At 43.7% G+C, this 27,714-nt stretch overlaps 1 protein-coding gene across 6 annotated transcripts in view; it reads left to right on the top strand.

The window, feature by feature from the left end:
* PALLD (palladin, cytoskeletal associated protein) overlaps nt 1-27,714 on the top strand; it is a 243,944-nt gene that overhangs the window by 187,665 nt on the left and 28,565 nt on the right. For 4 of the 6 annotated variants that reach the window (XM_079991341.1, XM_079991343.1, XM_079991344.1 and 1 more), the window contains 4 exons: nt 16,914-17,600; nt 24,482-24,617; nt 25,370-25,471; nt 27,174-27,224. In XM_079991341.1, the coding sequence (XP_079847467.1) occupies nt 16,914-17,600; nt 24,482-24,617; nt 25,370-25,471; nt 27,174-27,224 (976 nt within the window). Of the gene's footprint in view, nt 1-11,346; nt 11,696-16,913; nt 17,601-24,481; nt 24,618-25,369; nt 25,472-27,173; nt 27,225-27,714 lie in introns of those variants that run through there. The other 2 variants (XM_079991345.1, XM_079991342.1) reach the window with 2 other exon arrangements.

Below are 27,714 nucleotides of genomic sequence, written 5' to 3' on the forward strand. Positions count from 1 at the left end.
GGCATGTCAACCTGGCATCCATTATTATCGGACATCAGTATGATCCTAAGCATGTTCACACAGAAGTAAACCCTGCTGTTTCCAATACGGTTGTAAAATACTAAAAGCCTTAAGCAGATTCTCTGTTTGTTTTGTGTTGCAACAAGAGCTGTAGAAGTTCTAAATGTTCTAATTGCAACGAAAATTACTTCTGTCCTTTAAATTCTGTTTCTGATTAAGACATTAGCCTTTCAAAATGATCCTTTCGGAGAACTTAAATGGAGACACTGAAGCAAATTGTTGGTTGGAGAGAGGTTTCCTATTAAGGAAGAGTGATGTAATGCCAATGGAATACAGCCAGGTTCTCTCCACTCATTTTATTTATATTAGCTGCATACCAGAGAAAGATACCCCAACAACATGAGTGCTGCTCACTATATTTAGTCAGGCTAGTTTAGTAATTCCAGGAGGTTATGTTTATATGCAATGGAAATAATTATAAAAAGGTATTTTGAGCATCTTAGTTCAATCAAATGGGTTTAAACAAAAATGCTTTTTTAAAAAGATCATAAAATTGGGGTGGTATTTGGGCTGTATGTCTTGAGGCATTTAAAACAGTAATCCCCTTGACTAATCAGCTCTTAATGCAACATCTTTCTTTTTCTGTGCTTCAACTCCTTAGCATTATTTGTAGTTAGAAGTTAACCTTGCCTCTAATAGAGGCTAATGAACCAATCCATCTTTCAGTGTTGTATAAAATTGATTGTGGATTTAAATTTCAATTCACGTTATGGGAAAATGCTTGCACCAGGCTGGAGTTTGCGTACCCCACCCTTCTCTTACTCGGTGCTTGCAAGGAGACTGAAAGTTTTCGCTTTCACTTTAGAATTAACAAAGATCCCTATGACTGCCCAACTTCAGGAGCTGTGAGTCCTCACTTAAAACAATGAAGAATCCAGCCACAGTTTGATATCCTGGTTGGTTAATTAACCCTACTTGGAACAAATTGCAGTTCAAACAACACAGGTGTTATGTACTGAGTTGAATAGGATCCAAACTGCAGCAGTCTGATTGGTCCTAGAACAATAGGATCCAAAAGGCAGCAGTCTGATTGGTCCTAGAACAATAGGATTCAGAATGCAGCAGTCTGATTGGTCCTAGAACAATGCAGCAGTATGATTGGTTGGCAGAAACCACCCAATCATGCTCCAGATTGAAGTGAATCCACAACCTGATTGGCTTAGAGTAGAATTCCGGAATTAGCCAATCATGTGCAGCCCATTGTGTAAATAATGTATATAAAGCAGATACTTTGAGGGGACTTTCATTCATTCCTCCTCACCACTATGAGCTGAATAAAGAGCATGAAATCACTTTGCGACTCTGAGTATATTTCAACAGGGAACTCTGGTTAGTTCTAAACTGAAATCTTTACGTATTTTCCTCATGCATGCAAAAAAGTGAGGGAGACTCCATAGCTTAGTAGTAGAATACAGTGGTACCTCGGGTTAAGTACTTAATTCGTTCCGGAGGTCCGTTCCTAACCTGAAACTGTTCTTAACCTGAAGCACCACTTTAGCTAATGGGGCCTCCTGCTGCTGCCACACCGCTGGAGCACAATTTCTGTTCTCATCCTGAAGCAAAGTTCTTAACCCGAGGTACTATTTCTGGGTTAGCAGAGCCTGTAACCTGAAGCGTATGTAACCCTAGGTACCACTGTACATACTTTGCTTTGCAGAAGGTCTGTGGTTCATTCTCCGCCATCTTGGACTTGGGAAATTTGCCTGTTTGAAAACCCTGGGAAGCTGCTGGCAGTTAGTGCTGGCAATATGGAATTTGGGCAAGCTTTTTCTGTAATGTTAAATCATAGTTCAGCATTATATCTGTACCAGGCCTTGGTCTGATTTGCGAATTATAATTTCCACCTCCCAGAGTCTAAATAGATGTATAATTCACTGGGGAGATTTGGGGTTGCTGTTGTTCAGCCTTGGAAAGAGTGTTTCAGTTCTCTTTCTTAATGTGTTCTAGACAATAGGTTTCTGTCACTACAACCCTGTGGCAAGCTTAACCAAAACCACAACTGCTGAATCTCTCCATGCTTTGCAGCTATAAAAACACATCATTTACCTGTGAGCATTCCTGGGCAGATGTATCATTACCCAATCAATTCCCTTGTGTGCTACAAGTAAAGGGAAGTGGTTTGCTCAGACCCCACCAGCCTGGCTATGATGGAGGAAAAATGGAGTTTCCACCCCTCTTGCTTTTCCTAATTGCCTTTTGTTCTACCTGATGACTTTTACAAACCCTGTTTTTCTTGCTGACAACAGTATTTCTGCTTTGCAGTGGTTTTATTTTACCAGGGAACAGTCTTGTGCAGGGCTGCAGGCACTTCTCAGAATCAAACACTGGACAAAGGTTATTCATTTGTTCTCTGCACTAGGGGGATATGTATATGTTGCTCACTTAGTTACGTGGGTTGCTTTATTTCAAGATCTCCCAAGATGGTTTGCAGTGTGGTATGGGGACACTGTTTCAGACATTTGCACAATACATGGGATATATTGTGTCAGTTACCTGATGTTGGTAGGATATGCACCCACACAATAAACTGAAATGAAGAAGACAAGCAGTGAAGCAAGACAGTCCTGATTCAGTACTTGGAATGTGATTTCTCAGACCTGCTCAAGTCAATACACGCAAACCTTTGTGCTAGGAGCTTCCAGGGGTGAAGCAGGTTTCCCTGCAGAACTATGAGCAATTGTTAGAGGAAGTGTGAGCCGTTCCAACCCCAGACTCCCCTTCTTTCTGCATGACCCAAGAGGTCAGATTCCACCTCATTTTGGTATTCCAGTACCTGTGGGCTTCACCATTTCTGCTAATTGATCGTGTTTGTCTGGTGTGGGGGGGAGTGATTTTTTTTCTAAATGTTTGGCAGAAACCAAGCTAAGAGTGAAGAGTTCTTTGTCTTGCAGCGAGGGCTAGGACAAGCACTGTGCAAAGGTTTTGCTGCATAAACCTGCTTGGCACAGGGTTGGGCTGGATGACCCTCAGGGTCCCTTCCAACTCTACAATGCTGTGAGTCTATGGTTACATAGGAAATGCACAGCTTAAAAGGTGCATCAGGTACATCAGAGGTATAGATAGATGGCAAAGTGCAAACTGTATTGATCCAACAAGTGATATGCCTCTCTCACTTTCCTTTTGAATTACAGATAGGTAGCCGTGTTGGTCTGCCATAGTCAAAACAAAATAAAAAAATTCCTTCCAGTAGCACCTTAAAGACCAACTAAGTTAGTTCTTGGTATGAGCTTTCGTGTGCATGCACACTGTGTATCTGAAGAAGTGTGCATGCACACGAAAGCTTATACCAAGAACTAACTTAGTTGGTCTTTAAGGTGCTACTGGAAGGAATTTTTTTATTTTGTTTTTTCCTTTTGAAGAGCGAGGTGGACACAGCATGGCAAGCAGCCAATGTCCTGGGACATGGCCTGCAAACAGGTGCTCCTTTGAATGAGTTGGTTCTGTGAGGCTTGTTCATGCTGCTGCTGGTGTCTCCATGTCCTTGGAGGTGGAGATGGTCTCTGTGCCAGTTAAGCATCCAGTTTCACTCTGTCACCTTCCGCAAAGGTGGAAGCTCTTCACTGACAGGAGGGTTGCACCAGGCCCACTTCACAGCAGGAGGTATCTGACTCAGGGTGTCACCATGGTGGAACAGTCCTCTGCCAGCCTGCTTAGTCCCTCCCCTGATCCCGCTCTCCATTCCCTAGACTCCTCCCCCCCCCACCAAGGTCAGAGGCTTCTGGAGTTGCCTTTTTCACTTTCCCCATCCTCCTACCACCCTCCCATGGGCATCAATCTCCAAATCCCTGAGCTCTGCCCATTCTTCCTCAGAATCCAACCATCCCTTCCATGATGTATCTCCATGGGATTCATGACAGTAGCTTTACAACCTTGCATTCTGTGCTTTTCTCTTTTTGTAATGGATACACAAAATTGCTACTTTTTGAATTAATGTAGAAGATCTCCATCTGTCCTTAGTCTTGCAGTTGCTGAAACAGGTTGGAATCCCCAGTTCACCCATAAGTATATATTGAAGAGAATCCTGGCTAAATGATGTTTAGGGATAGCGAGACTGCTTAAGAGGCTTCTGCTGGGAATGTAAAGCTCAATATGTTTGATCCCTTGTCTATTGGTACGCCCATTCCATTCTCCGCAACTGCATCTTTTTTTCTTTTTTCTGAACAAGAATTTTACATTTGCAGGGGCAGGGGAAGTGCCTGACCCAAAGAAATAGGCTAGAACAGAATTTTAGAATCTGTGTTGTCTAGAACAGAGATGGGACACTAGTAGCCCTCCAAGACTTTATTGGAATCCAGCTCCTTTACTCCCTGACAACTGGCCATGCAGACTGGGGAAATTGATGGGAGTTGAAGCCCAGCATAATCTGGAGAGCCACAGATGCCCCATTCTTGCTGGGGAGAAAGGAAGGGTTGCACAGGTCTCGGACCCTTCTTTCACTGGCCATTTGGTAGCACGCAGGTGTTGAGAAAGTAGAGAATTGCAAGGGGCTAGACTAGATGGCTCTCAGGGTCCCTTCCCACTCTACAGTTCTATGGTTCTATGATCCTCCTTGGGATGTCTAGGCAACATGGCTGTGTGTCTGACCCGCACAAAAAGCAGAAAGATATTTTGCAACTGACAAGGGGCCATTCGAAATCATTCTGCCTTTCTGTCGCATCTTAGAAGTATAGCAGAATTATGGATCTGTTGGCAAGCATATATGAGGTATTCCTAGAGATAGCGAGATGCAGCAGCCCTGTCAAGATGTACTGTAGATACTTTTTCCACTCATTCAGTTGAAGCAGTTCACGAGGGAAGCAGATCATGCTGCTAAATACTGACAAATATACTTTAGGTCAGCCAGGAGTCGAAACAACCAATTTCCTTTTAAGTATAAAGCATACTAAACAAGCTAATTTCTCCCCTCTTCTGGTAGAGTTCATGCTAATTTCAAATCCCAAATTAAATTGTTACCAAAAGAGTAGATTTAAGAATATCCCAACCTTAGTATTTCTGTTACCAGGTTCCAAAGAACTAAATATCTCCTATAGGATTATAGCAGCTGACATAGCTAACATATGAAGTATTTCCTGGACGGCATACAAACACAGATGATGTGCAATCATTTCTTGTTTAGCAGAAAATTCCTATCTGAAGTTAAAAAAAGAACCTGCTTTTGTGATGAGCCACTCCCCAAAATACTATGGGGAGAGCTAAAGCATGGGTTAGGCAGTGGGGATTCAAATTGCTGAATTGTGCCTTGTTGATGTGTCCCTTTATAGTCTGTATTGTGGTTATATGATGCAGCCTTCCCTAGGCCAGTGCCCTGCAAATGCTTTGGACTATGACTTCCATCAGCCTGTACAGCAGCACTTGGAGTACCCATAAATGCTAAATCTTAAGACTGTGGGCAGCTTTGGATAATGACATTAACAATTATAGTGCCTGGATATAGCTGTAGTAGAAAAAGATCTGTGGATTGGGTGATAAAATAGATTGCTTTTTGTTTGGGTTAAAAAAACAGATGCAATATGTCATTGAATAAAATGGGTGTCAAAGATACCTCACAATGTACAGCCAAAAAAAGGGGGGTACAGTAAGTATGCAACTTGCACGCTTTTAACGTACGTGCATTCAGCTTTACCCAAAAAATTAAAAGGGGGTGAGAAAGGTGCAGGATTCTGGGGGAAATGACTTTGGCAATCCCACTCACTATTGAACCCAATGGGTCTTGACTATATGCAGTTTTGGCTTTAGGTGCAATCCCTGGAACATAGACCCTATGTGAGTTGTGGGCCTGCTACATTCCACGTTTGTTACCCTCCCTATGACCTTTACTACCTACAGAGATGAGAATTGTTCAGAATACCATCCACATTCACTCATACAACTGAAACAGGGTCTGCATATCAAAATGTAGCTCTTCATCAGTTTCTGTAGTCCACTGGCGCTTGTCCTCATTCCTGTTACAGGTGGCTCACCTAGTACAAGCACTTTTGAGCACTTTTTTTTTCTGCACAAGGGAGTGACGGCAATGCGCAACCTGAAAGGACTTTTCATAAATGGTTCACACCTTTTGAAAACTGTTTCTTATGACCCACCTTATCATTCTTCGTCATTAAAGGAGATGCTCTGCTGGTCACCACGATTGTTCTTGTTGCCATTGTGTGTGTGTGTGAGAGAGAGAGAATGCCCTTGGGTGTTTCCAGCTTTCCTCCCAATCTTGGAGCTGCAGTGATGAATGGGGATTATTCCAGCACTTGTGTGGCACTGGTGGCTCCACGAGGCGCATAGCAGCCTCTTCCTGAAATGTGCTAATTGGATTTTGCACTGTAGCCACATAAAGTCACAATTCTGCTTCCCTCTACTACCTAAAGAGTCTGTGCACCTTCCCAGCCCCATTTCAGTGATGAAACCTCCCATTGCCTTGCCACCTGATACCAGGAGCTCGTGAGTTTCACACATAAGAGTAATGGTGGTGTCTTCCCTATCTACTGTCTTGGAAAATACCCCAAAATGCAACCTGAGTTAAAAGGTGATGTGTTTTGTGATCATTTGGTGGGATCACTTTGAAGGTGTTCTGTGAACAAGCTCATGCTCTTGAGCCATTAAAAAGTTTTTAAGATCAACTGGTCTAGAAGTTAGCATGCATGGCTATGACCACACTCCACGATGTGGCTTTCCCCCGCCCTGCCAAATCTTGGGAATGAGATGTATTCTCATTCTTAGCAATAAATAATGGATATGTTGAGAAAGTTAAATCAGGCAGGCAGTAAAAGATCCTGTGATATGAAGGTGAGTTTTGTCCCTAGTCTGTCCCTCTATGTCCCGTTTTCCCTATCCTGTATCTTACTCCTCTAGAAGTTAAGCCCTGTTTCCAAAACCGCATCCAAGTTCTGCAAAACAAGCATTTCATGGTCATTGCTAAGAAAGCAAATTAAGCAAAAGCATGTTTAATTTGCCTGGTTTTGAATAGCACCTTCCAGCTGGAGAACCTTGTCTTTCTTAAAGCAGCATTCTAAGCTCACAGAGAACCTGTGTAGTAGCACCTGGTGTGGGGGGGGGACCTGTCCAGTGGATTAACAAAAGAGTCTCCTTCGGCTTTCACTTTTTACAATGTTTTTAATTGATGATCTTGCCCAGCTACAATTTTATCTACCAGTTGAATTCACTGTGTCTGCTGTTGTTGGTTGGTGGTGTTGTGTTGTTGTTTTTAAATAATAGTGGCAGTTGTTGTTCCAAAGAAGAGTGGGTTAGGTGCCTAGGCTGGGCTGAAGCAATAAGAGAGGGACAAGTTGGCTCCTGCCATGGTAGCAAGGAGCCAGTTGTCTGTCTTTCCCACAGTGGCATCCCTCTGTTGTTTTCCGGTGTGTATCTCAGCAACTCTTTCCATATATCCCCCTTGCTATAGCTCTTCCCAGACAATTCTCCATCGTTCTTATTTTGTCGACCTCAGTTTCGGCAGCAAGTTAAGAAGCAGCCATTAACTGTGCGGGAGGAGGCATAACCTTGAACTCTCTACTCTATAAAACATTGACCTTCTGGTTATGTGTGTTAGCCATTGTGCCCAGAATGGATTAGACCCAGTTGCCTCCTGTCAGATTCCCCCCACAGGAGAAAGGTCTTCTTCTTTTTTGCCCTTCTGAGGTTTATGATGAGCAATTGTGACAGTTGCACTTCTCTTGAGATGTCACCAGTCACTAAATTGGAACCACAGATTGCCTTGGCTAGGAACGGACTCAACTTCATCACAGATCACACCAACTGGTCAATAAATTGTTTGCTTATCTGATCCATATTGCCATACATATCCCGTCTTCCATTAGTCTGTTTTTGATAAGGCCTTTTCCCTCCTGAGCCTGATTTACGAAGTGGGGGGTGGCTTATAAGCCCGGTGCCCATCGCAGACGCTGTCCTCGATACTTGAAGCAGCATCGCGCAAGACCTTTTGGACGAGTGACAAAAGGATCCCTGATATACCTGGCTTTGGTTCATGGTGAGGATCTTGTAACCCACCTGCCACTGGGGTAGATATGGGTCTTTGACATGCTCCAGCCCGGTCATAATTAGCGGACTCCCTGTGAGTGTAGCTTGGGGTAGTGGAATGTGACTCACGGACAGCTTCCCTGTTTTTTTCCACTAAGTGTTGCTGTATCATCTTCAATGCCATGCCGAAAATGTCTTTTGCATGCAAATCCAGGGACCACGGCTTTTCTGAACAACTATCAGGGGATGCCGGAGTTGAAACCTTACGGTCAGCAGTAGAGGGCTGGCGCATGCCGCTACATTCCAGTTTATCCTTGATCTCCTGACGTGCTTTTTGAACAACCAGGGAGCAGAGTTTATTGACATATGAAGGTTCGTCTGAGGAGCCCCTTGGACCAGGGGTAGTAGGAATCAGTTTGTCGGATGAGATGGTGTAGGGCTGAGTTTTACGAGAACCACTTGCAGGTTTCAGTGCGTGCTGAAATCCAATTGCGTATTTCTGAAGGTCGTTGCTCAGCCAGCTCACAACATTGAGTTCCTCAGAGGAGCCCTGCTTGAAAAGGCAGACCGCACCTTCCGTATTATTAGGATTGTTTCGCTCGTTGTCTTTTATTACAATAACTTCTTTATCCTCCAAACTCGCCAGGTCAAGATGATTGTATCCTCCTCCTCTCTGACATTTGTCCTTCATATTTAAGCTGGATACATCAACAAAACAGATCATTTTGCGATCCTGGTCTTTCTGTCCTTCAGGGCAGTAGTGGTTTACTTTACATACGGCCGCCTGACTGCGCAACCAGTCGATTTCATGTGCCATATCTGTTGTTTTAGGGTGGAGCTGTCCCCAGGGCCATAGAGCGGTGGTGATGGTGTTTTAGTTGAGCAGCTTTGATCCTGCCAGACTCAAGGTGTTGCCTCCTCTCTTAGCTTCCCATGCTCTTCTAGTGGCAGATGGGATTTTCACTTGTGTGGACAATTGGTTTCTATGACAACAGTGACATCATAAAGCATCAGTATCACCAAGCAACCAGTGGTGTACTTAGGCAGTGCTTTAATAAGAGTTTGAGAAAGAAAAGGCAGAATCTCTCCTGGCACACAAATATTAGACTGCTTTTTAGGGATTATTTTAGGTAGCCCACATTGGATCCAGGGGATCATTTTATCTTTGAGGATCATAAGTCTGAAATATACATGAAGATTGCCTAGCTCAGCCCCTGCCTTAAGTTTGTCTGGCAGAAGAACTGCTAAAATCTAAAAATGGTGGTGGGTAGTTGGGGTGCTTGTCAATTTAAAAAGAAAGGTTGCATTTTAATTATGGATTAATTAATCTGGAATAACTGCCACCTATGTTTCTTGAACTAGGAGCTGAGATATTTATAAGGAGAGAAAGTTGAGTAGGATGGCTTAACTGGTACTGATTTTAGCCTTTTGGGGCATTCTGAATAGTAAACCTGCAAGGAGGAAAGTATGTTCACAAATGCACTAGGTCTCTTCCGCCATTTCTGTAACCACTGCCCTCCCCATGTTCCCCAGTGACCGTCTACAGCTAGTAAGTCCCCTGTACTTGTGGAGGCTGTAGTGCCTTTTGAAACGCTAGAAAATAAGAGTTTCAAAACACCTGAGAGCCTCCTCAAGTACAGGAGTCTTCCCCATTGCAGACAGTCACTAAACATGTGTAGTGCAGCAGTATAAAGGATGGAGGAGCAGAGTTTGCAAGTCTGTGTATGCTGTCTCCTCCTTGCATGTTTCCTTAAGCCCTGTTCAGAATGCCTGAAGAAAGCTTTTGTTACCAAAGCAGACTATATTCCCCATCTGCTCACTGAAGGAGTTTAGAGCCAGTATGGTGTAGCGGTTAGAATGTTTGGACCTGGGAGACTAGGATTCAAATCCCTGCTTAGCCAGTGAAATTCTCTGAGCCATTCACACACTCTCAGCCCTAACTTATTTCACAGGGTTGTTGTGAGGCTGTGGTCTAAACCACTGAGCCTCTTGCGCTTGCTGATTGGAAGGTCGGCAGTTTCCTCTGTCCCAGCTTCTGCCAACGTAGCAGTTCGAAAGCATACCAGTGCAAGTAGATAAATAGGTACCACTGCGGCAGGAAAGTAAATAGCATTTCCGTGCGCTCCGGCGCTCGTCACAGTGTCCCATTGTGACAGAAGTTGTGCTGGCCACACACACCCGGAAAGCTGTCTGTGGACAAACGCCAGCTCCTTCAGCCTTAAGCAAGATGAGCGCTGCACCCCATAATCACCTTTGAAACTTGCTGAAGAAGGCTACTGGGTTTGAGGTCTTCTTTTTGTGATCTTGAATGTTTCCTAAAGGACATGGAATCCATTGTCTTTAGACATTTTGTGTTATAGGGAAGATGTTATTAGGTGCAGTTTCTTCCATTGCAGTACATCAGTAGTAGAAAAATGACCGTACTTAATTCTTCTCTCCTGTCCCAACTGTTGAAGGAGCCATGAGCTGTGTTGGCATTTGTTTAATTTGATAAAATTTTTGAATTTAGGCATTTATTATAGCTGAGTTGTGTCTTTGACTTACTGAGCATTTTCTTTTCTTTAGCCATCCTTGGCTATCTTAATGGGTGCATGTTTTTGAAAAAAAATATTATAGTAATATGAAAAATGCTTCCTGTAAATGGAAGAATTGCTGAGAGACATCGCACGTTCTCACCAAGTACTAGTCTTATCACTGCTTCTGGTTTCCTCAGGACAAACTTTAGCTTGAGGCCTATTTGGCAGATAACAAAATAAAATTGGGAAATGCCGGGTTTCATGTTGATAAGGCAGGAAAGTTGGTAAAAGCAGAAATAGATGAGTATATCCTAAAACAGGCTTCCGTTAATACAGTTGGAATGTCTTTTTGTCTTTCCTAAAAATAAGTTTCCTTTTCAGAACGTATTTGATGAACTCTGTCGTATGGCTATAGTCCAGCACAGGACAAGGCAAGCTTGGAAACATTGAAATCAGGGAGCTTGGCTCTGTGTTAGAGCCTATGTCACTTGGAAAGGCCTGGCCCTAGCATTAGGCAGAGTGAGGTGGCAGCCTAAGGCAACTGATTTTTGGTGTCATGAAAGGGCAGCAAATTGTTGGTTGATGAATTATTGTTTTATTCCAAAAGGCTTTTGGGAACTCACTGGTTTGTTGGCTTGTTTGCTTGTTTGTTTTACAAGGCTGGATGAGTGAAGTCTTTCTGTGATGTCATGCTGAGTATTAGAATGTTTCCAGGGCCATTAGAAGCATGTCATAATAATTCATTCTATAGGTTCTGTGGATAAATTCACCATAAAGTAATCTCAGATCTGCCACAAAATTCAGTTTGGGGCAGAAGTGCTTCATCAATATGAATGAGTCTTGATTTTTATTTTTAAAAATCTCTAGAATGAATGCAGCAGAACTTTTCTAAAAGAAGAAAGTTGAGTCAACTTCAGTCATTATTCTGCAGCAAAATGCATAGTGGTACAAGCTATTTTGGATGTTTCACTGGAATAAAGATGAACAAACATGTACAGGATACCAAGGACAGACTTTTCCAGAATGCAGCACATTGCATTCTTTGAATCACTCACTCTTCTGGGAGAGTGATAGCAAAACTGCATTCTTGTAGGCCTTGCCAAATGTGAATTCTGGAAGTTGTGTAACATCACTTATCTTGGAGCATTAATCATGTAAGTGATCTCTTTAACTAAGCCTCAGCAAAGTGCCCGCCTAGAATGATTTTGTATATTCAAAGCTTGCCTTGTGTACAGTTGATGGCTACTGGTATGCATGAATGAGTCAACATAATGCACTGGTGTTCCACGATTTGAAGGAATATGCACAGTAAATACAGAGACATTGTATTGACAGATTGTGGTGCAGCTTGCTGTTTTCCTTTCCAAGGAAGAGGTTTGTGAAGAGCCCTTTCTCCACTCTTTTGATTTACAGCCTGCTTCTTTCCCCAAACAGAAGCCTCCAGCTTGAATTGTGCACTGCTCTTTTCCTCCCCAGCTTCTTGTAACTCTGACATTATGTTTTTCAGGCCCTCTGTCGAGCAGTTTTTTTCTACAGCTCAGGCCACATGGTCAACGCAGATAACTCAAAATAGAACCACCCTCAAACCGGGACTGCAATGCGTTGCTTATGGCTGGTTGCCTTGACTCTGCTTCCTTTCCTGTGCTGTTATCCCCTCTGCCTCATTTGACAGTAAATGTCAGGTTAACGGGGCTGTTCTGTATTATGCATGTGCAGGAATTGCGTGATTCCCATTCCTTAGCCCTTCCGCATACTCCAGATGTGAAGAAGCATCTCAGTGGTCTTTACATAGGCCAGGAACAGGCATATCTCCTGCCCCCCTCTCCTTGGTTTGAATTCCTTTGCTTTCTTCCCTGGTCTCATTTAACTGTGGTTTAGCATTACAACTATGCTAACTGCAGCTGCATTTAGGCATCACGTTCACATATTATCGGCTTGCAAAGCCCAAACAATCATTTCTTCTTAGGCTTGAACCAATGTCAGCGTGGTGTGTGAGGGGTGGACAAACTAGGATATCAAGCAATGGTTTGATGCTGGTTGGGCCACCTGTACTTTGCTGATTTACATGTAGGTTCAGAGCTCATTTGCAAACCACAGGTGTTAGGGATGGGCAGGAGCCAAGGAGTGGAGGGATGTGTAAGCGGAGGAAGCAGGTGCAGTGGAAGATGATCCAGGGGGACCAGTGACTGGTGGGGTGCTGTGCTCCTCGTGAGTCAGCTGCCGGTGGTGGAAGAGGGGAGGCGGGAGGAAGAGACCAGGCAGCCAGAGACAGGGGAGATGGAGAAAGGAGAAGAACTGCAGAACGCCTTGGATCCCAGAGATAAAACTCCCTGGTGCAGCCAAACCAGCTCAGTTTGACTGTATTTTCAAAGAACATAGCAGGCAGCAAGGCAAGTCCACCCTGCTTCATTTCAGCAACTGTCTCACCGCAAAGAGGTTTGCATCTGTCACATGTGGCCTGTGGAGCCAAAAAGGTTTCCCACCCTAGAGAGTTGTCTTGGGATCCCTATGACCCTTGCCCCCCCCTAAGGACACAATTGGCTCACACCACAGGCCATATTTGCAGTATTCAATCTGCAGAATTTCCAGGTGTGTACAGTTTTGCTACATTGCAAATTAAAACCTGAGAAACCTCCATGTTTGGGCTCAGCAGCTTTGTGCCATACCCAGCTTCCAGTGCAGATGGCACTGACGAATGCATATTAGATTCTTCTGGTGAGTGGTAGATAAACATTGCTATTCAGTCGGTTGATAATCTGCAACACTTATTAGAAGTGGAATACTCACAACTTCTACTTCTCAATGTAGCGGGCCTAAAGGAAGCAAGCATTTTCAGTTTCCTACCATTAAAGACAAGCCTTGCACAACTGGTTTCATAAATCAACTGCATGACATCCTTGTAATCCAATGAAAGTGCTTTAGAAGGGAAAGGACAACAAAAAAATGTTCTTAATTCTGCTTAATTACAGTACCACTGTCAGCCAGCCAAACAGATTTGATGACACATAAATCCCAACTGATATAAACAGGAGCCGTGCTGGAGCTTGTCATTTCAGTTCAGTCCCGTGGCTTGTGCCCCACTTGTAAATTACTTCCAGTGCGTCCTCCCTGAAGAATTTTTCTATTGTAAGAGAGGATGTTACCCTTAAGGAATGGCAGAGATGTTGCTTCACTCCTGACTCCCATTAATCCGAAGCAACATTGCCACGGTGGCCCATCACCCAGGGCGATGGGAATTGTAGTCCAGTTACAGCTGCAGGACCATAGGCTCCCCATCCCTGTCTGATGTTCGGGATATAGAAACTGCCTTATAGCATGTCAGGCCACTGGCCCATCTAGCTTAGTATTGTCTACACAAGGGGTGGGAGACCATCTTGGTCAGGCAGGCCGGATCCCAAGGTGATGGTGCTGTGGTCCAAACCACTGAGCCTCCTGGGCTTTGCCAATCAGAAGGTTGGCGGTTCAAATCCCCATGGCAGGGTGAGTTCCCATTGCTCTGTCCCAGCTCCTGCCAACCTAGCAGTTTGAAAGCACACCAGTGCAAGTAGTTAAATAGGTACCGCTGTGGTGGGAAGGTAAACGGTGTTTCCGTGCGCTCTGGTTTCTGTCACTGTGTTCCGTTGTGCCAGAAGTGGTTTTAGTCATGCTGGCCACATGACCTGGAAATGCTGTCTGTGGACAAACGCCAGCTCCCTCGGCCTGAAAGCAAGATGAGCACCACAACCCCATAGTCACCTTTGACTGGACTTAACCGCCCAGGTGTAATTTACCTTTTTTTAAGCTTTTTTACACGTCCACAGATCTCTGTTTTTGACAGGTGGGTGGATGTCAGGTGGAGCTGTGCCCACCAGAAGCCAGCAAGACTTGCATTCGATGCTGCATTTAAACAGCTTAACGTAGGCCATGCTGTCAAGGAATACTTGGGATCACACTCTTAAGCTTGCAACAGGGGTCAGTGCCACTCAGGAGCTCTGATTGGGATCTGCTGAGTGGAACCAATCCAAGCTGGGCTTCTATATTCGCCACCAAAGTTAAACAGCCATGGCCATGATCTGCACCTAATGACAAGTGAGTGACAGGAGGGCGTGGCTAGACAAAATGGCTGCATAGGCCCAATTGGCAGGCCTAGGACCTCCATCCCTCTTCTACACTAACTGGCAGGGGCTCCCCAGAGTACAGTCAGGGTGTCTTTCCTCGCCCTGAGTGGAAATGCCAGAGCTCTACCACTCAGCTGCAGCCCTTCTCCTCGCCGTTAATTGTGACAGACCTAACCTCACCCTAACTGCATGTTTTAGGTTGGAAGCCTTTGTATTTACGTAACATTTGCCATGTGTGTGGGAAGAATATTCTCTTCAGAATCAGCTACTAGATGACTACTGCTTTTGCGCATCTGCTAGGCTACAATAGTCAGACTACATAATATATGAGACTTCACTTGCAGAGCAATATCCAGGCCAAGATTTTAAAGTTGTCAGCTACGATATAAATATTTATAGGGCAGATATACCAAAAGAGAAAAAGGTGTGCACACATAATAATATTAAAAGAAAAAGAAAAAGAACAGCATCTGGAAAATTTAGGACTATTCGTGGCTTTCTAGCTGTGATAGACAGCATGTAAACAAGACGGATGAATCTTCCAATAAAGACCACACAAGGATAAAGCTGATATTTGCTTGGATTGAGGTTTCGTTGAGAATGTAGCATTGCTACAGTAGAGCAGCTGTAGCCCTTTGAGTGCATGGGTGTGATCTTGCATATAATACTTGCTAAAATAGTTTGCGTGCATTATGTGGCACAGTGGCTGGCCGCTGTCCCATGCACAAATATTTAGAAGTTCCACTATAAACACACACGCGCGCACACACACACACACACACACACACACACCAGGCTCTGTAGCTCCCATGGCTTCTTCCTTTCGCTCAAATCCAACAATAACCTCCTACCCCATCCTGCCTGAAACTGTTGTTTAAGCCATTCATGTTCTTATTGTAAACCAAGCTCTTACTCTTCAAGGCTCCTTTTGGGGGGGAACCCTATTTTAAAGTTTAGGTGAAGTAAAGCACCCCTGGTGGTGGTGCAGTCCTACTTGTTCCACCCTTGCTATGAGCCTGGGGCAGGTTACACAGGAAGCAGGCATACACCAAATGTGCCAACTTCAAGGGAGATAGGAAATCTTCTCTTGTTTAAGCCCTGGAGAGTCCAATATAGATGTGTGGGAAATAATTAAATACAAGTTAAAGAGTTTGGGGTGGGCTTTTTTTGCACAGCCTTGTGTTTAAGCCCTTGCATGGTTGCTAGAGGTGGAAAGGAACTGCATCCAGGGAAGGGAGTGCATAGTGGGAGGTGGGGTGGAGCATTCCTTTCGCCCTCCATCAGCCCATGTTTCTATGCTGGTCAAGGCCCTTTCCTGTACCTGCAACATGGAAATATAGCAGGGCGAGTGGAAGAGGTACTGAGTCCATCAGCCCCTTTTATGACTTACAAGCAGACTAATGATTGGTTGGTTTGCAGGTTAAGCTTCTGTGAACTTAGTAAGCATGAGTAGGATTGGACTGTAAAGCCAGCTCTGTTTGTGGGACCAACTCCCAAGTCAGTGCGCATAGGATCGCAGCCGTATATAAAGAGCTGGTGATGTTGCTGCATTCTGTCATGTGTTTCATTGTTTTGTGATAGCAATATTATTTTTGGCACTCACAATGAATTTTTGCAAGGTAGCAAATCTTTTTTTCATCATAAGGAAACTGAGAACAATATTTCCTGGAATGAGATTATTGTCTCAGCTAATCTGGTACATAGGTGTGTTTGTTTGTTTATTGTGCATTTATATTTAAGCATTCCTTAGTTTTGGTTTGTATCATTTGTACTGCTAACTTCGGGGAGGGCATTATTTAAAAGGGCTGGTTCACACGCAGATAAGGGTGTGGTACAGCTGTAATGGTTACGAGAGGGGAAATTGTCTGTATCTTCCCCCATGTCCACTTCCATTTGCAGATTCTCTCTGTTTCTGCCATTGCTGCCAGGTCTTCACCATGGTTAAAGCATCTATGCTCACCTTAACCATGGTTATCACTATGCAAGGTACCTTTCCATGAGGATTTGGGGAAAAACAGCTTCAAATCCTTGTAACAGTGGTAATTCTGTCTAGCTTGGTGCAGGTGCAGCCTATAATCAAGAAAGGAGGCAAAGAATTTACACATGGCAGGGTATAAGCTGGGATTCCCATGCCCCACTTCTCATCTGCTAACAGGGAATGTAGGTCAAGAATGTTTATCCACATAGGACCAAACTGGCATTTCTCTTTTTGTTGTTGGCATTGTTCACAACACAACACAAAATTAAATTTGTTTTCTCCTGTTTTTAAATACAGGGACCCTCTAAGGCTTCAGCAGCTGCAAAACCAAATCCGACTGGAAAAAGAATCTGCCCAGTGGTGCCCTCAGCAGCAAGCTGGTTTCCATCAGACTCTGCCCTTGTCTCCAACTTTCCCCCCTCCACCTTCATTCCAAGAACTCGAGTCAAGTCACTCTGCCACTTCTCCTGGGCAAATGAGCGTTCTGAACTCCCATTCTGCTCCCGCCATGCAGTCATCCGGCTCCTTCAACTATGCCCGTCCTAAGCAGTTCATTGCTGCGCAGAACATCAGCCCTGCTTCCAGCTACGTGACTCCTTCCTCTGGATCTTCAACATCAAGCCTTCCATCTCCCATGTCTCCAACAGCTTCTCAGAAACAATTTGGCAGAACATCTGCTCCCTCTTTCTCTCAGCCATTTGCTCCGGAAGGGGAGTACCCGTGGTCTCCTTCTCCACCGCCTCCACCTCCACCAGTTTTCAGTCCAACATCATCTTTTCCAGCCGCCGATTTCTTTCCACTGCCACCACCTCCGCCACCTCCTCTCCCGACTTCTGTCCCTTCACCCTCTGGCAGCCTTTCTCCAACATCAAGGTTTTCAAACTCCGGCCAGTCCCCAGCCGCCTTCCTCAGCTCCATGCTGCCATCCCAGCCACCTCCCATCTCTGTCAACGCACTAGGACTTCCAAAAGGCGTCACACCACCGTAAGTATCAATGTTTGGTGGACTTCTCAAAACAAATGATTTATTAGTCTTGCTTTTACTTGTAGCACTTTGCTTTTTGTAGGCACCTCCATGACTGTCTCCATAGTTAACGTATTATTCCAGTAGGATATCTCTCAGAACACACTTGTATGGCAGGTATCTCAGCCATCATGCATGGTCTTCTACCAGCATTCATCCCCCCCCCCCAGTCCATTGCAGTTAAAAGCCCTGGTACCTTCAGACTGTTATCCTTTCTTACATGCACATGCTTGTTGGATGCTCCTCTTATATATCTATAGCCAGATACCTTTCCTCCTCGGCCCAGAATAGGAAGTTGCATTTGAAGGGCAGTCAAGAGTAGTAGTCGATCCACAGAGTCCTCATTGCCCACCAGTTGCTGACTTCAAAATAATTTCCAGACTTCACCTAGTCTTTCCTTTCCCTTGGTCCACCCTCCTGAGATGACTAAAGTTATTGTTTTACTCTGGGTCCCTGTCCTTGGCACCAATACAACTTCTCATTTTTGCCACTTCCCTTCTAAGAAGTTAGGTATGTGTGTCTATGTCCAAACATGCAGTATGTGAAACAGCTGGGAAGAGATGGTGCTGGGTACCATTCTGAGCCAACCAGCAGAGCAATAACTGGCCAGATGTATATTTGGAAGGCCTGTGATTGCCAGTGTAATCTCTTATTTCTACTCTTATTACTTAAAAAGGTAAAGGTAAAGGACCCCTGACAGTTAAGTCAAGTCGCGAACGACTCTGGGGTTGCAGCGCTCATCTTGCTTTACTGGCCGAGGAAGCCGGTGTTTGTCCACAGACAGCTTTTCCAGGTCATGTGGCCAGCATGACTAAGCCACTTCTGGTGAAACCAGAGCAGCGCACGGAAATGCCGTTTACCTTCCCCCCGGAGCAGTACCTGTTTATCTACTTGCACTTTGACGTGCTTTCGAACTGCTAGGTTGGCAGGAGCAGGGACCGAACAACGGGAGCTCCCCCCGTCACGGGGATTTGAACCACCGACCTTCCCATTGGCAAGCCCTAGGCTCTGTGGTTTAGACCACAGTGCCACCCATGTCCCTGCTCCTATTACTTAGGATTCTGCTAATTGTGACCATTGGGCTTTTGAACTCTTATACTGGAGTACAGCCTTGATCCCAGCATCTCCCCCTTCCCTGCCTTGACAATAATCAGCACTGCAGGAAGCTTAACCAGGAAAGATAATGTAGATTATTTTGAACCACTGCAGAGATAAAGAGCCTCATTGGCTTCCTTTGACACCACATTCCATTATGGCCTTGGTCAGACTTTCCTTTTCAGTCTTCAGGTCTTCTCCCACACAGTGCCTTTTCGCACCTAACGTTGTTCAGCTGTGGCCTGTTGTTTAAAAGGTCAAAAGCTCATTTGGTTTCAGTTCCCCTCCTCCTTACTTCCCGGTGGCTGTTTCTACCTGGCACAAAGTCTAAGGAGTTAATAGCAAACATGTCCTCCACATTTGGGGGGAAAGTTGAGGAAATAATGGATGAAAACTCACTATAGCTAAATAGAAGAATGGAATCAACTTGAAGCCAAAGGAGACATTGTGATTTCCCATGAAACCAAAGTTTTATAGAGCTCTCAATCAAGGCTCAGTAACATTTGTTCCCGAACATGTGGCATGGGAACATGAGCAATAAATATCACATAAACATTTCAACCCGAAGGAGCTTCATTTTTGTGAATTAGAGGCCTCTGTAGATTGTGGATTTGGCAGCATTGCCGGAACCATCATTGTTCAAGTGAACATCTTCCAGTTGGACAGCTTTAAAGTGCTAGATTGCCAGCATATAGGTTTAGGCATTCCAGAATCTTGCGTTTTTAAAAACACACACAACCAAAACCTATGTTTCTAAAGGTTTGTTTACTGCATGCAGAAAACATTTAGAAATAGCAACTTGGATACATAATAAAAACCAGTTAAACAATTGCTTAACTTGAGAAATACGTGCAAAAATTGAAGAGTATGCAAGAAGGCCTGGAAATAGAATGCACCGCCAATGAGCGGGCTGTGGCAATCCCTGGCAAAATTCCTGGAGCCCATCCAGCCCTCTTCCTGTCCACAGAGATCTGTGAATTTGCTTCATAGACATAGTTTTTCCTACCCTCCTCTGAAACTCCCTCCGGGCTTTGGGTAGAATAGTTTAAAGAGAGTGGTGTGTCCCACTGGTCAGCTGATTTGTGGGATGTTGCTCCCTTTTTAATGAACTAGAATTTGGGTTGTCCCTTCCATTTCAGGCTACTATGCTCCTTGTCCACAACCTTAGCTGTTGCTGTCCCTTCCTTCTGTCTACAAGTGGTTATCACATACAGCAGAGATTGCTGCTTCCTATCTATGCTGTGGGTCTGATTGCCTTGAATCAGAAGATGCCGAGTGCATTTTTCAGTTGCATCAAAAACAAATTGCAGGTCTTAGTGCCTAGTTTTCCTCTCTCTGATTGACTGTGTTCATTACAGCCACCAGGTACATACATAGCTGGATCTATTTCCTAGTCCTCTTCAGATCAGTACAACCGTGTAGCAGAATCCCAAACTGGTTCTGTTTAGTTCCTTTCTGTTCATATGAAAGTGCAGTTTAATTGTATCTCCAAAGGCAAATCCAAATTCTCTCTCTATTTACATTTGTGGAGTCGCATGGTTGAGCCTGAAAGCACAGCTGGCTCATAAGAAGTCTCTGCAAATATACAGTACATAACCACTAGAAAGAGAATGCAGAGTTAGTCATCAGTCCATGGCTAGACTGGAATCCCTTGCAACGTCAGAGGGCAGGAGAATGCATTTTCAGCTTGTGAGTATCTCAGCTTGAAAGAGGGATAGAAGCAAGATTTGTGCAAGATTGGTTGTTCACATTCTTTGGTGCAACTCTGAATGTTCACAGAGAATTCTGCTGTGTGCATAACTCCCAGCAGTAATGGCTCTGAGTAGGAACAGCCAGCCCCAAACATAATAAAAGATGTAAAATGTAAAAGAAAACATTGCTTTGGAATGGGCATTGTTTACACATTCCAAAATTACCATTAGATTTCTTTTCTTTTCTTGCTGATGTTAAATTTAATTGCTGTTTCCATGTTCTTCAAAGCAGTCAATCAAATATGAAAGATCTATGGGAATTGAGAGGATTAAAGAATGTTATGTGGTGGGGTGGGGAATATTGCATTTATTTGAGTGGAAGCAGCTGGTTGTCTCATCCAAATGTGCTTTTTTGAATTTGATTTTGCTTCAGTAATTACCAAGTCACCCAGTGTCCACTGGTTTTTATCATTTCCTTTCATTGATCAAGGATGCTTGTAAGCAGTATCAAAGGAAGACAGTGTATCATGCTGCTAAGCAATTCATTAAGCAGCATATCCCACCTTCTAAGTGAAGCTGGCTGATCTGCTGTACAAAAGACTTCTGCCATAAATGTGTGCATGCACATGACGTCACAGATAATGGCTTCAGTTGACTAATGCAGTCTTTTGTGCACAAGCCCTTTGCCAGCTGTAGTAGAAGTGCCCAGCACACTAACTCAAAGCTACAATACCCCATACATATTGGGTTGCAGCCAACATCTTGATTACAGTGTGAGCTCTTGATCTCTTCCTTTCCCTGCATTTTTTTGGCGGAGGGTTGTGGGGGAGTCCTGACTCACCTAGCCTTCAGTAACAGCAGTTTGGGCTCCAACAACTTTTTTATTCTTTGTGCTCCTCCTTATCTATTGGAAACAAAACCAAAACACGGACACTTTTTAAGGTTTAGGGTTGTTGTTTTTTATTATACCAAAGCAGAATACATTTGTGGGTGTAGCAGCAGTACTGACACACTTGAAGGAAGCGAGGCATTAAGAACATTGTTGTCCTCAGTCCCATTTGGCACCTTAATAAATCCGGTTCTGAAAGTGAATCCTGAAGACAGGACAAAAGCCTGGCTGGAACACAGGTTTTAGCCAGAATACTCTGAAGTTGCTGCTTCACAAGAAAACACGGGTGATTCCCCATAGTTGCACTTGTCCCAACTTTTATCAAATATCTCTGAGAAACTTCATAATGGCTCACCCCGCCCCTGCCATCTCAGCGCCTAGGACTTGCCGATCGAAAGGTCGGCGGTTCGAATCCCTGCGGCGGGGTGCGCTCCCGCTGCTCGGTCCCAGCGCCTGCCAACCTAGCAGTTCGAAAGCACCTCCGGGTGCAAGTAGATAAATAGGGACCGCTTACCAGCGGGAAGGTAAACGGCGTTTCCGTGTGCGGCTCTGGCTCGCCAGAGCAGCGATGTCACGCTGGCCACGTGACCCGGAAGTGTCTCCGGACAGCGCTGGCCCCTGGCCTCTTAAGTGAGATGGGCACACAACCCCAGAGTCTGTCAAGACTGGCCCGTACGGGCAGGGGTACCTTTACCTTTTTTACTGTGAAGAACAATGTAAGTGTTATCCACAGTTATGTTCAGTACGTGCATAACATAAATTGATTTTATTAAATTTGCCCAGAGTTATGAAGGACACAAGCAGATCTTTGTCCAGATGCGCCAAGTCTCATTCATAATCCGGATGCAGTGCTGTGGGTTACTCCTCAATAAGCATTGGTCAGTAATTTGGCTTAATGGGAAGCCGGGAATGCCAACTTGAATAAAATGTAGGGGGGGGGGCAGGTAAGCCCCACCTCACATAATTGATCACATGATGGGGCACGCACACATCATTTGAATGGCAATGCCCATCAACCTTGGAGGGGCCCGACCCCCTCAAATATTTTTTTTTTGGGGGGGGGGGAGCTGAAGGGACCTCGTCCCCTAGGAGTTGGCTCCTATGATGGGAAAGGAGGCACTCTCCAGGTTGGTACAGTAGCCAAAAGGACTGACCTCTTCTACCTTGACAAATGGTTGCATCTGGAAGGGTTTATTTCCCATATGCTTTTTATCTACTTCTATTTCTAAGTGATTGCTGCAGTAAAAACATTTTTCTAATGACAAGTGACCTGCTGTCAGTCTCAACTAAACAAAGCTACAAAGCATATGTCATACTCTATTGAGAGAGAGGGAAGGGTGCCCTGGCTTATTTACTCAGGGTCTTTTGGTAGGGCACAAGCCAACCGTTTGCTGCTTTTGGCTTACTGACCTGGCTAGAGGCCTATGCACTTGCCATGTTAGAAGGGGGCCTCATGGGTGATTGAAGTTAATGCAAGTTTACTCTTTAATGGGAATTTTGTTTTATTTTTGGTAAGTTTTGGATAATATCCAATAGCTGAAAAACATAGTTGGTTTTATTTTCCCTAAACTTGTATATTTATTTTTTATTTTTTAAAAAAAATACATTGCTTTTTAGTTTAGATAAAAAGGGCTCAGGCGGTGGTATTGAGGTTCTTTTTTAGATACCAAAGAACACAAGTTCCATTTACGTGAAATTCAGGAAAAGGCTTTAAACAAATAAATTACAATAGATTTTGCTTAATACGGGATTATGTGTTTGGATTAAAAGAAAAAAAAATTGTGAACATAAATATCAGTGTAACACTCTTATTTCCAAAAGATCTTTAAAAGTATATTGTAGCTTATAATTCTCTTAATTTCATTAATAATTATCCAAAATGGTTGCAGAGTGGAATACAGTAATCACTTGTGGTTATGTTCTCTTTCAGCTAAGGGAAAGTTGTCTTTACAGCAGTGAAGATCAGTATCTTTATGGTTCTGATCTTATTTGGAGTCATATACTAGCAACATGTTCTTTTTAAATTTGGATTTGGCAGATGCAGCATAATGTCATTGGTCTTGTTTGCACGTCACATTAAGCCAAACAGTGCAAGTCTGTTGGTACACTGTCAGAAGAAAATTATAGCTGCTTTGCATCTTCTTGGCTCCTGCTGTTGCTACACTGCCAATACCTGAGCCATGGTTTGGCTTAGCATTATGTGTGAACCCAAGCTTGTGTTTTGACTCCCCACAAACAGACCACAAGCAGTAAGCCAAAGACAATCTCCCACATTTTGTACAGATTTGGGGGGGAAATGTTTTGATAGACAAAGCTATAATAATAATAATTTATTATTTTTACCCTGCCCATCTGGCTGGGCTTCCCCAGCTACTCTGGGCAGCTCCCAACAGAATATTAAAAACGCGATAAAACATCAAACATTAAAAACTTCCCTAAACAGGGTTGCCCTCAGATGTCTTCCAAAAGTCAGATAGCTGTTTATTTCCTTGACATCTGATGGGAGGGCGTTCCAGAGGGCGGGCGCCATTACTGAGAAGGCCCTCAGCCTGGTTCTGTAGGTCATGCTAAGAAACAGATTAATAAGAACCTCCCTGCTCTGCCACCCCACCCTGAGTTCTTACATGAACATAACAATTACATGTGCTCTGCCCGTTTATTTGTAATTTTGTAAGTAGGATTTTATATATTGTATGTGGTACGTTCAAGCAAATTACAGATACTGAGCCTACATGGAGTTTGAAATATTGCTTATTCTAACTGATTTGAAGCTTTCTTCTTATCAACACACACACATTGTGTGTGTGTGTGAATCTTCATTCTAGAAAGAAATGAGTAATACCAGCTAGTTGCCAACACTGGGGCTGGCATTGTTGGGGACCTGCCAAGGATCATACCACTAAAGGGGCCCCACTGTCAACCTCTTCCTGGTCCTGGTGGTCCTCCTTGCTGCCACTGCTTGTCCATCTGACCAGAGTGAGGTGATAGGTGTAATTGCTTGCCTTGTTCTCTCCCTCTGGATGGTTTTATTGATTGGAGGACAAGTGAGCAGGGAGTGGGAAGAGGAGCAAGATGGAGATGGTGCGTGAAACCATAATACTCTGGGGTAACTGATCTCTCTTTGTATAGCACCCACAGTGTCTGTAAATTATCTGTTTTCTTTGCAGTGGATTTCCAAAGAAAACAGGCAGAACTGCTAGGATTGCATCTGATGAAGAAATTCAGGGCACAAAAGATGCTGTTATTCAGGACCTGGAAAGAAAGCTTCGCTTCAAAGAAGACTTACTGAACAATGGCCAACCAGTACGTAGCGGCAAGATCTTTATTGACAAAAATCAGTAGAGCCACATATTTGGTTTGGAGACACTTACAGTCGTACCTTGGATCCCGAATGCCTTGCGAGTCGAACATTTCGGCTCCTGAACGCTGCCAACCCAGAAGTGAGTTTTCTGGCTTGCAAACGTTCTTTGGAACCCGTACATCCTGACACGAGTTCCTGCAGCCAATCGGAAGCTACACCTTGGTTTCCAAACGTTTTGGAAGTCGAACAGACTTCTGGAACGGATCCTGTTTGACTTCCAAGGTACCACTGTATTTTGGTTTCAATGTGTAGAATACAGCACATGGAAGGGGGGAAAGCGCAATTGTAAACTGGCAAAATAGACCTTGAAGTAAAGCAGACACTGCATAAGAAGAGAAATAATAGATGTGTAGTCTTACAATGGGTTGGAATCAGAGGTTCCCTTCCTCTGAAAGGAGAGTCTTACTCCAATGAAAATAGCTTTTGAAGCCAACTTACTCTAAAACTCGTTGCTCAGATTAACGGCATGTAAAACTACAGAAGATAGGCTTCCTTGACGTACTTTATAAAAGAACATTTGCATAGGGTCTGTAAGGGTAAAATGTCCCTCCAGTTTTTGTTCAGGGGGAAAATGTGCCCTAGGGCATGGGCGAGTCTCAGAACTGACTCCTGAAATGAAGTTGCTGTTTGCTGTGTTGCCCATCTGCTTACCAGTAACTGATGCTAATTTGTCTTTCTCTTTCCTTTTGTTTAGAAGTTAACCTACGAGGAGAAGATGGCTCGTCGACTGCTAGGTGCTGACAGCGCTGCAACCGTATTTAATATTCAAGAGCCGGAAGAAGAACTGGCCGGACAGGTGCGGTTACGTAGCTTTGCACTTGCACAGTAAAAAGAGCCAGTTTCTTTCTCTTGGTTCTCTCTGTGCCTGCTTGTTTGAGGGCTGATTGAAAGCATTGCTTTTTAGCAGTAAAGGGAAATCATGCCTGACTTGGGTTTTAGGCTTATACCGTGGATTATTGCTGAAGGAGGCATGCTTAATGTCCCCACACCTGATTCATGGCTGCCTGAATGGAGTTTCCTTCTTTACGTGAAGGAAAAATAGACCAAGGTCTAGAGGGTTTAACCAGATTATCAATGTGCATCTTAGCTGCACTTGAATCCCATAATAGCATGCTATCCAGTATGCCCATAATTGAGAGAGCTGTGCTTCTGTTTTAGAAAAGGATTTTGATGCACATTCCAACTCTTGATGATATAGTCATCAAAGGACTCAATGAAATTTATTTTTAATGCCTAAAGTGTGCCGAATAGTTCTTGCCTTAGTCAGCCTCTCCAGTGTGACAGATATTCTAGACATTCTATCGTCCACATGAATATGCATAACCGGTGCTTTTATCTTTTAAAAAAATGTTTTGGGGTACTCTCATTTTGACTGAAGAGAATCACCATTTTATAGTTCAAATTGGGGAAAATAAATGCAGTAAATGGGCCAAAGTACAAAGATTCACAAAATGTTTAGGGGTATGCGTACCCCTGCGTCCCCCCAGAAAAACAGCACTGTGCATAACGTTCCACTAACATGGAAAAATGTTTATTTTCTCTGCCATTTTCCTTCTGCCATTAGTCCCTCTGGGGCTTCCTCCCATTTTTTGTATGTGTAGGAAGGAATGGATAGTGCCATTCTCTTCTTGAAGGTCATAGAAGTGCTCCTGTATGTACTTCAGTAGCCAGTACAATAGGTGAGGGAGACAACCAGTCCTTAAACCAGGATAGCTAACCTTTCGTTCTGTGGGTATTCCTGGACTAGAACTCCCATCGTCCCTGACCATTGCCCATTCTGGGGCTGCTGGGTATTTAAATCCAACACTATCTGAAGAGCCACAGGTTATATCCATAAAGGATACAATAATGAAAAATCCAAGAAAGTCCAAAGCTTTGATTAGGAAGTATACAGAAATCCTTCACCAAAGAAACGTGGGTGTAGGCTCATCAGTTAAATTAACTACATGCATAATTTTAAGCGGTTGGGGGGGGGGACCTGAAGGTTTTATGGGATGACTAGACTGTGTCTGCTGGAAGAACTATTATGGTTGGGGCAATTGTTTAATCATACAGATGGATGCATGATTCCTCTTACATTGGCAAAACTGTGACATCTGAAGTTAGCCTGAACAAGAGAATAAAATCATGTAAATAAGGGTGATTTAGCCATGAGCAATATTTTAAAGACAGAGTGCTTTTTCCTCACAGGATAAGGTGGAAGTGAAATTTTAACATCTTCTCCTTTCTAGCTCCTTCTTTCCTTCTGATCTTTTACTGTCTCAAGATAAACCACAGTCTCTCCATCTTGTCGTCATTTTTGCTTCATCAATAGGTAATCTGCACTTTTGGATACAACCCAGGTCCAGAAGTGAGATGAAAAGTTGGAATAACTTTGAAAAAATTATTTTTAGTTGAACTTGGCAATCTGAACATGTGGCGCATTCTGATGAGTTCTCTCGGGCTGGAGTTGAGTCTCCTTACTTTCGGTTTCTATCTTCTTTTTCTGCCTTTTGCAGGGAAGTGGCTCTCTCAGTGCTTCTGTAGTGACTCCCAAGGATGCCCAAAAGGTTTCGCTTCTCTTCTTTTTTCTTGACTTGCTGTCTGCTGACTTGTTTGTTTTCTGATGTCTTTTCCTTTCCTGACTTTACAAATTTCTGTTTCCATAAATTTATCTTTTTCTTTGTAATGCACAGTTTTTTAATGTTTGTGGCTAAATTTTAAAGCTTTGCTGTGCTGTGCTGTCTGGCCAAACCTTATTTTATTTATGTGATACATTTATTGGATGGTAGCCACCAAGAGCAAGTTATCCTGCATTAACTTGACATCTAAAGGGATGACTGTCAGTAGCTAATCTGAATGGAAGAATGTAGTGTTGAATTCTACCTGTTGTCTAAATGAATTCCTTGTTGGCACATGTAAGAAGGTATCCAGCTGAATTTCAAAGTATTCTAACATTTCTATTGCATACAACCATCTCCCTCCCTTTCTGAATTTGGCACTTCAGGTGGCTTTTATTGAGAAAACAATAAATAATGGGAGGACATGGAATGTGACCAC

This window comes from Podarcis cretensis, assembly GCF_951804945.1.
Source record: "Podarcis cretensis genome assembly, chromosome: 9".
In the NCBI taxonomy this organism is placed as follows: domain Eukaryota; kingdom Metazoa; phylum Chordata; class Lepidosauria; order Squamata; family Lacertidae; genus Podarcis; species Podarcis cretensis.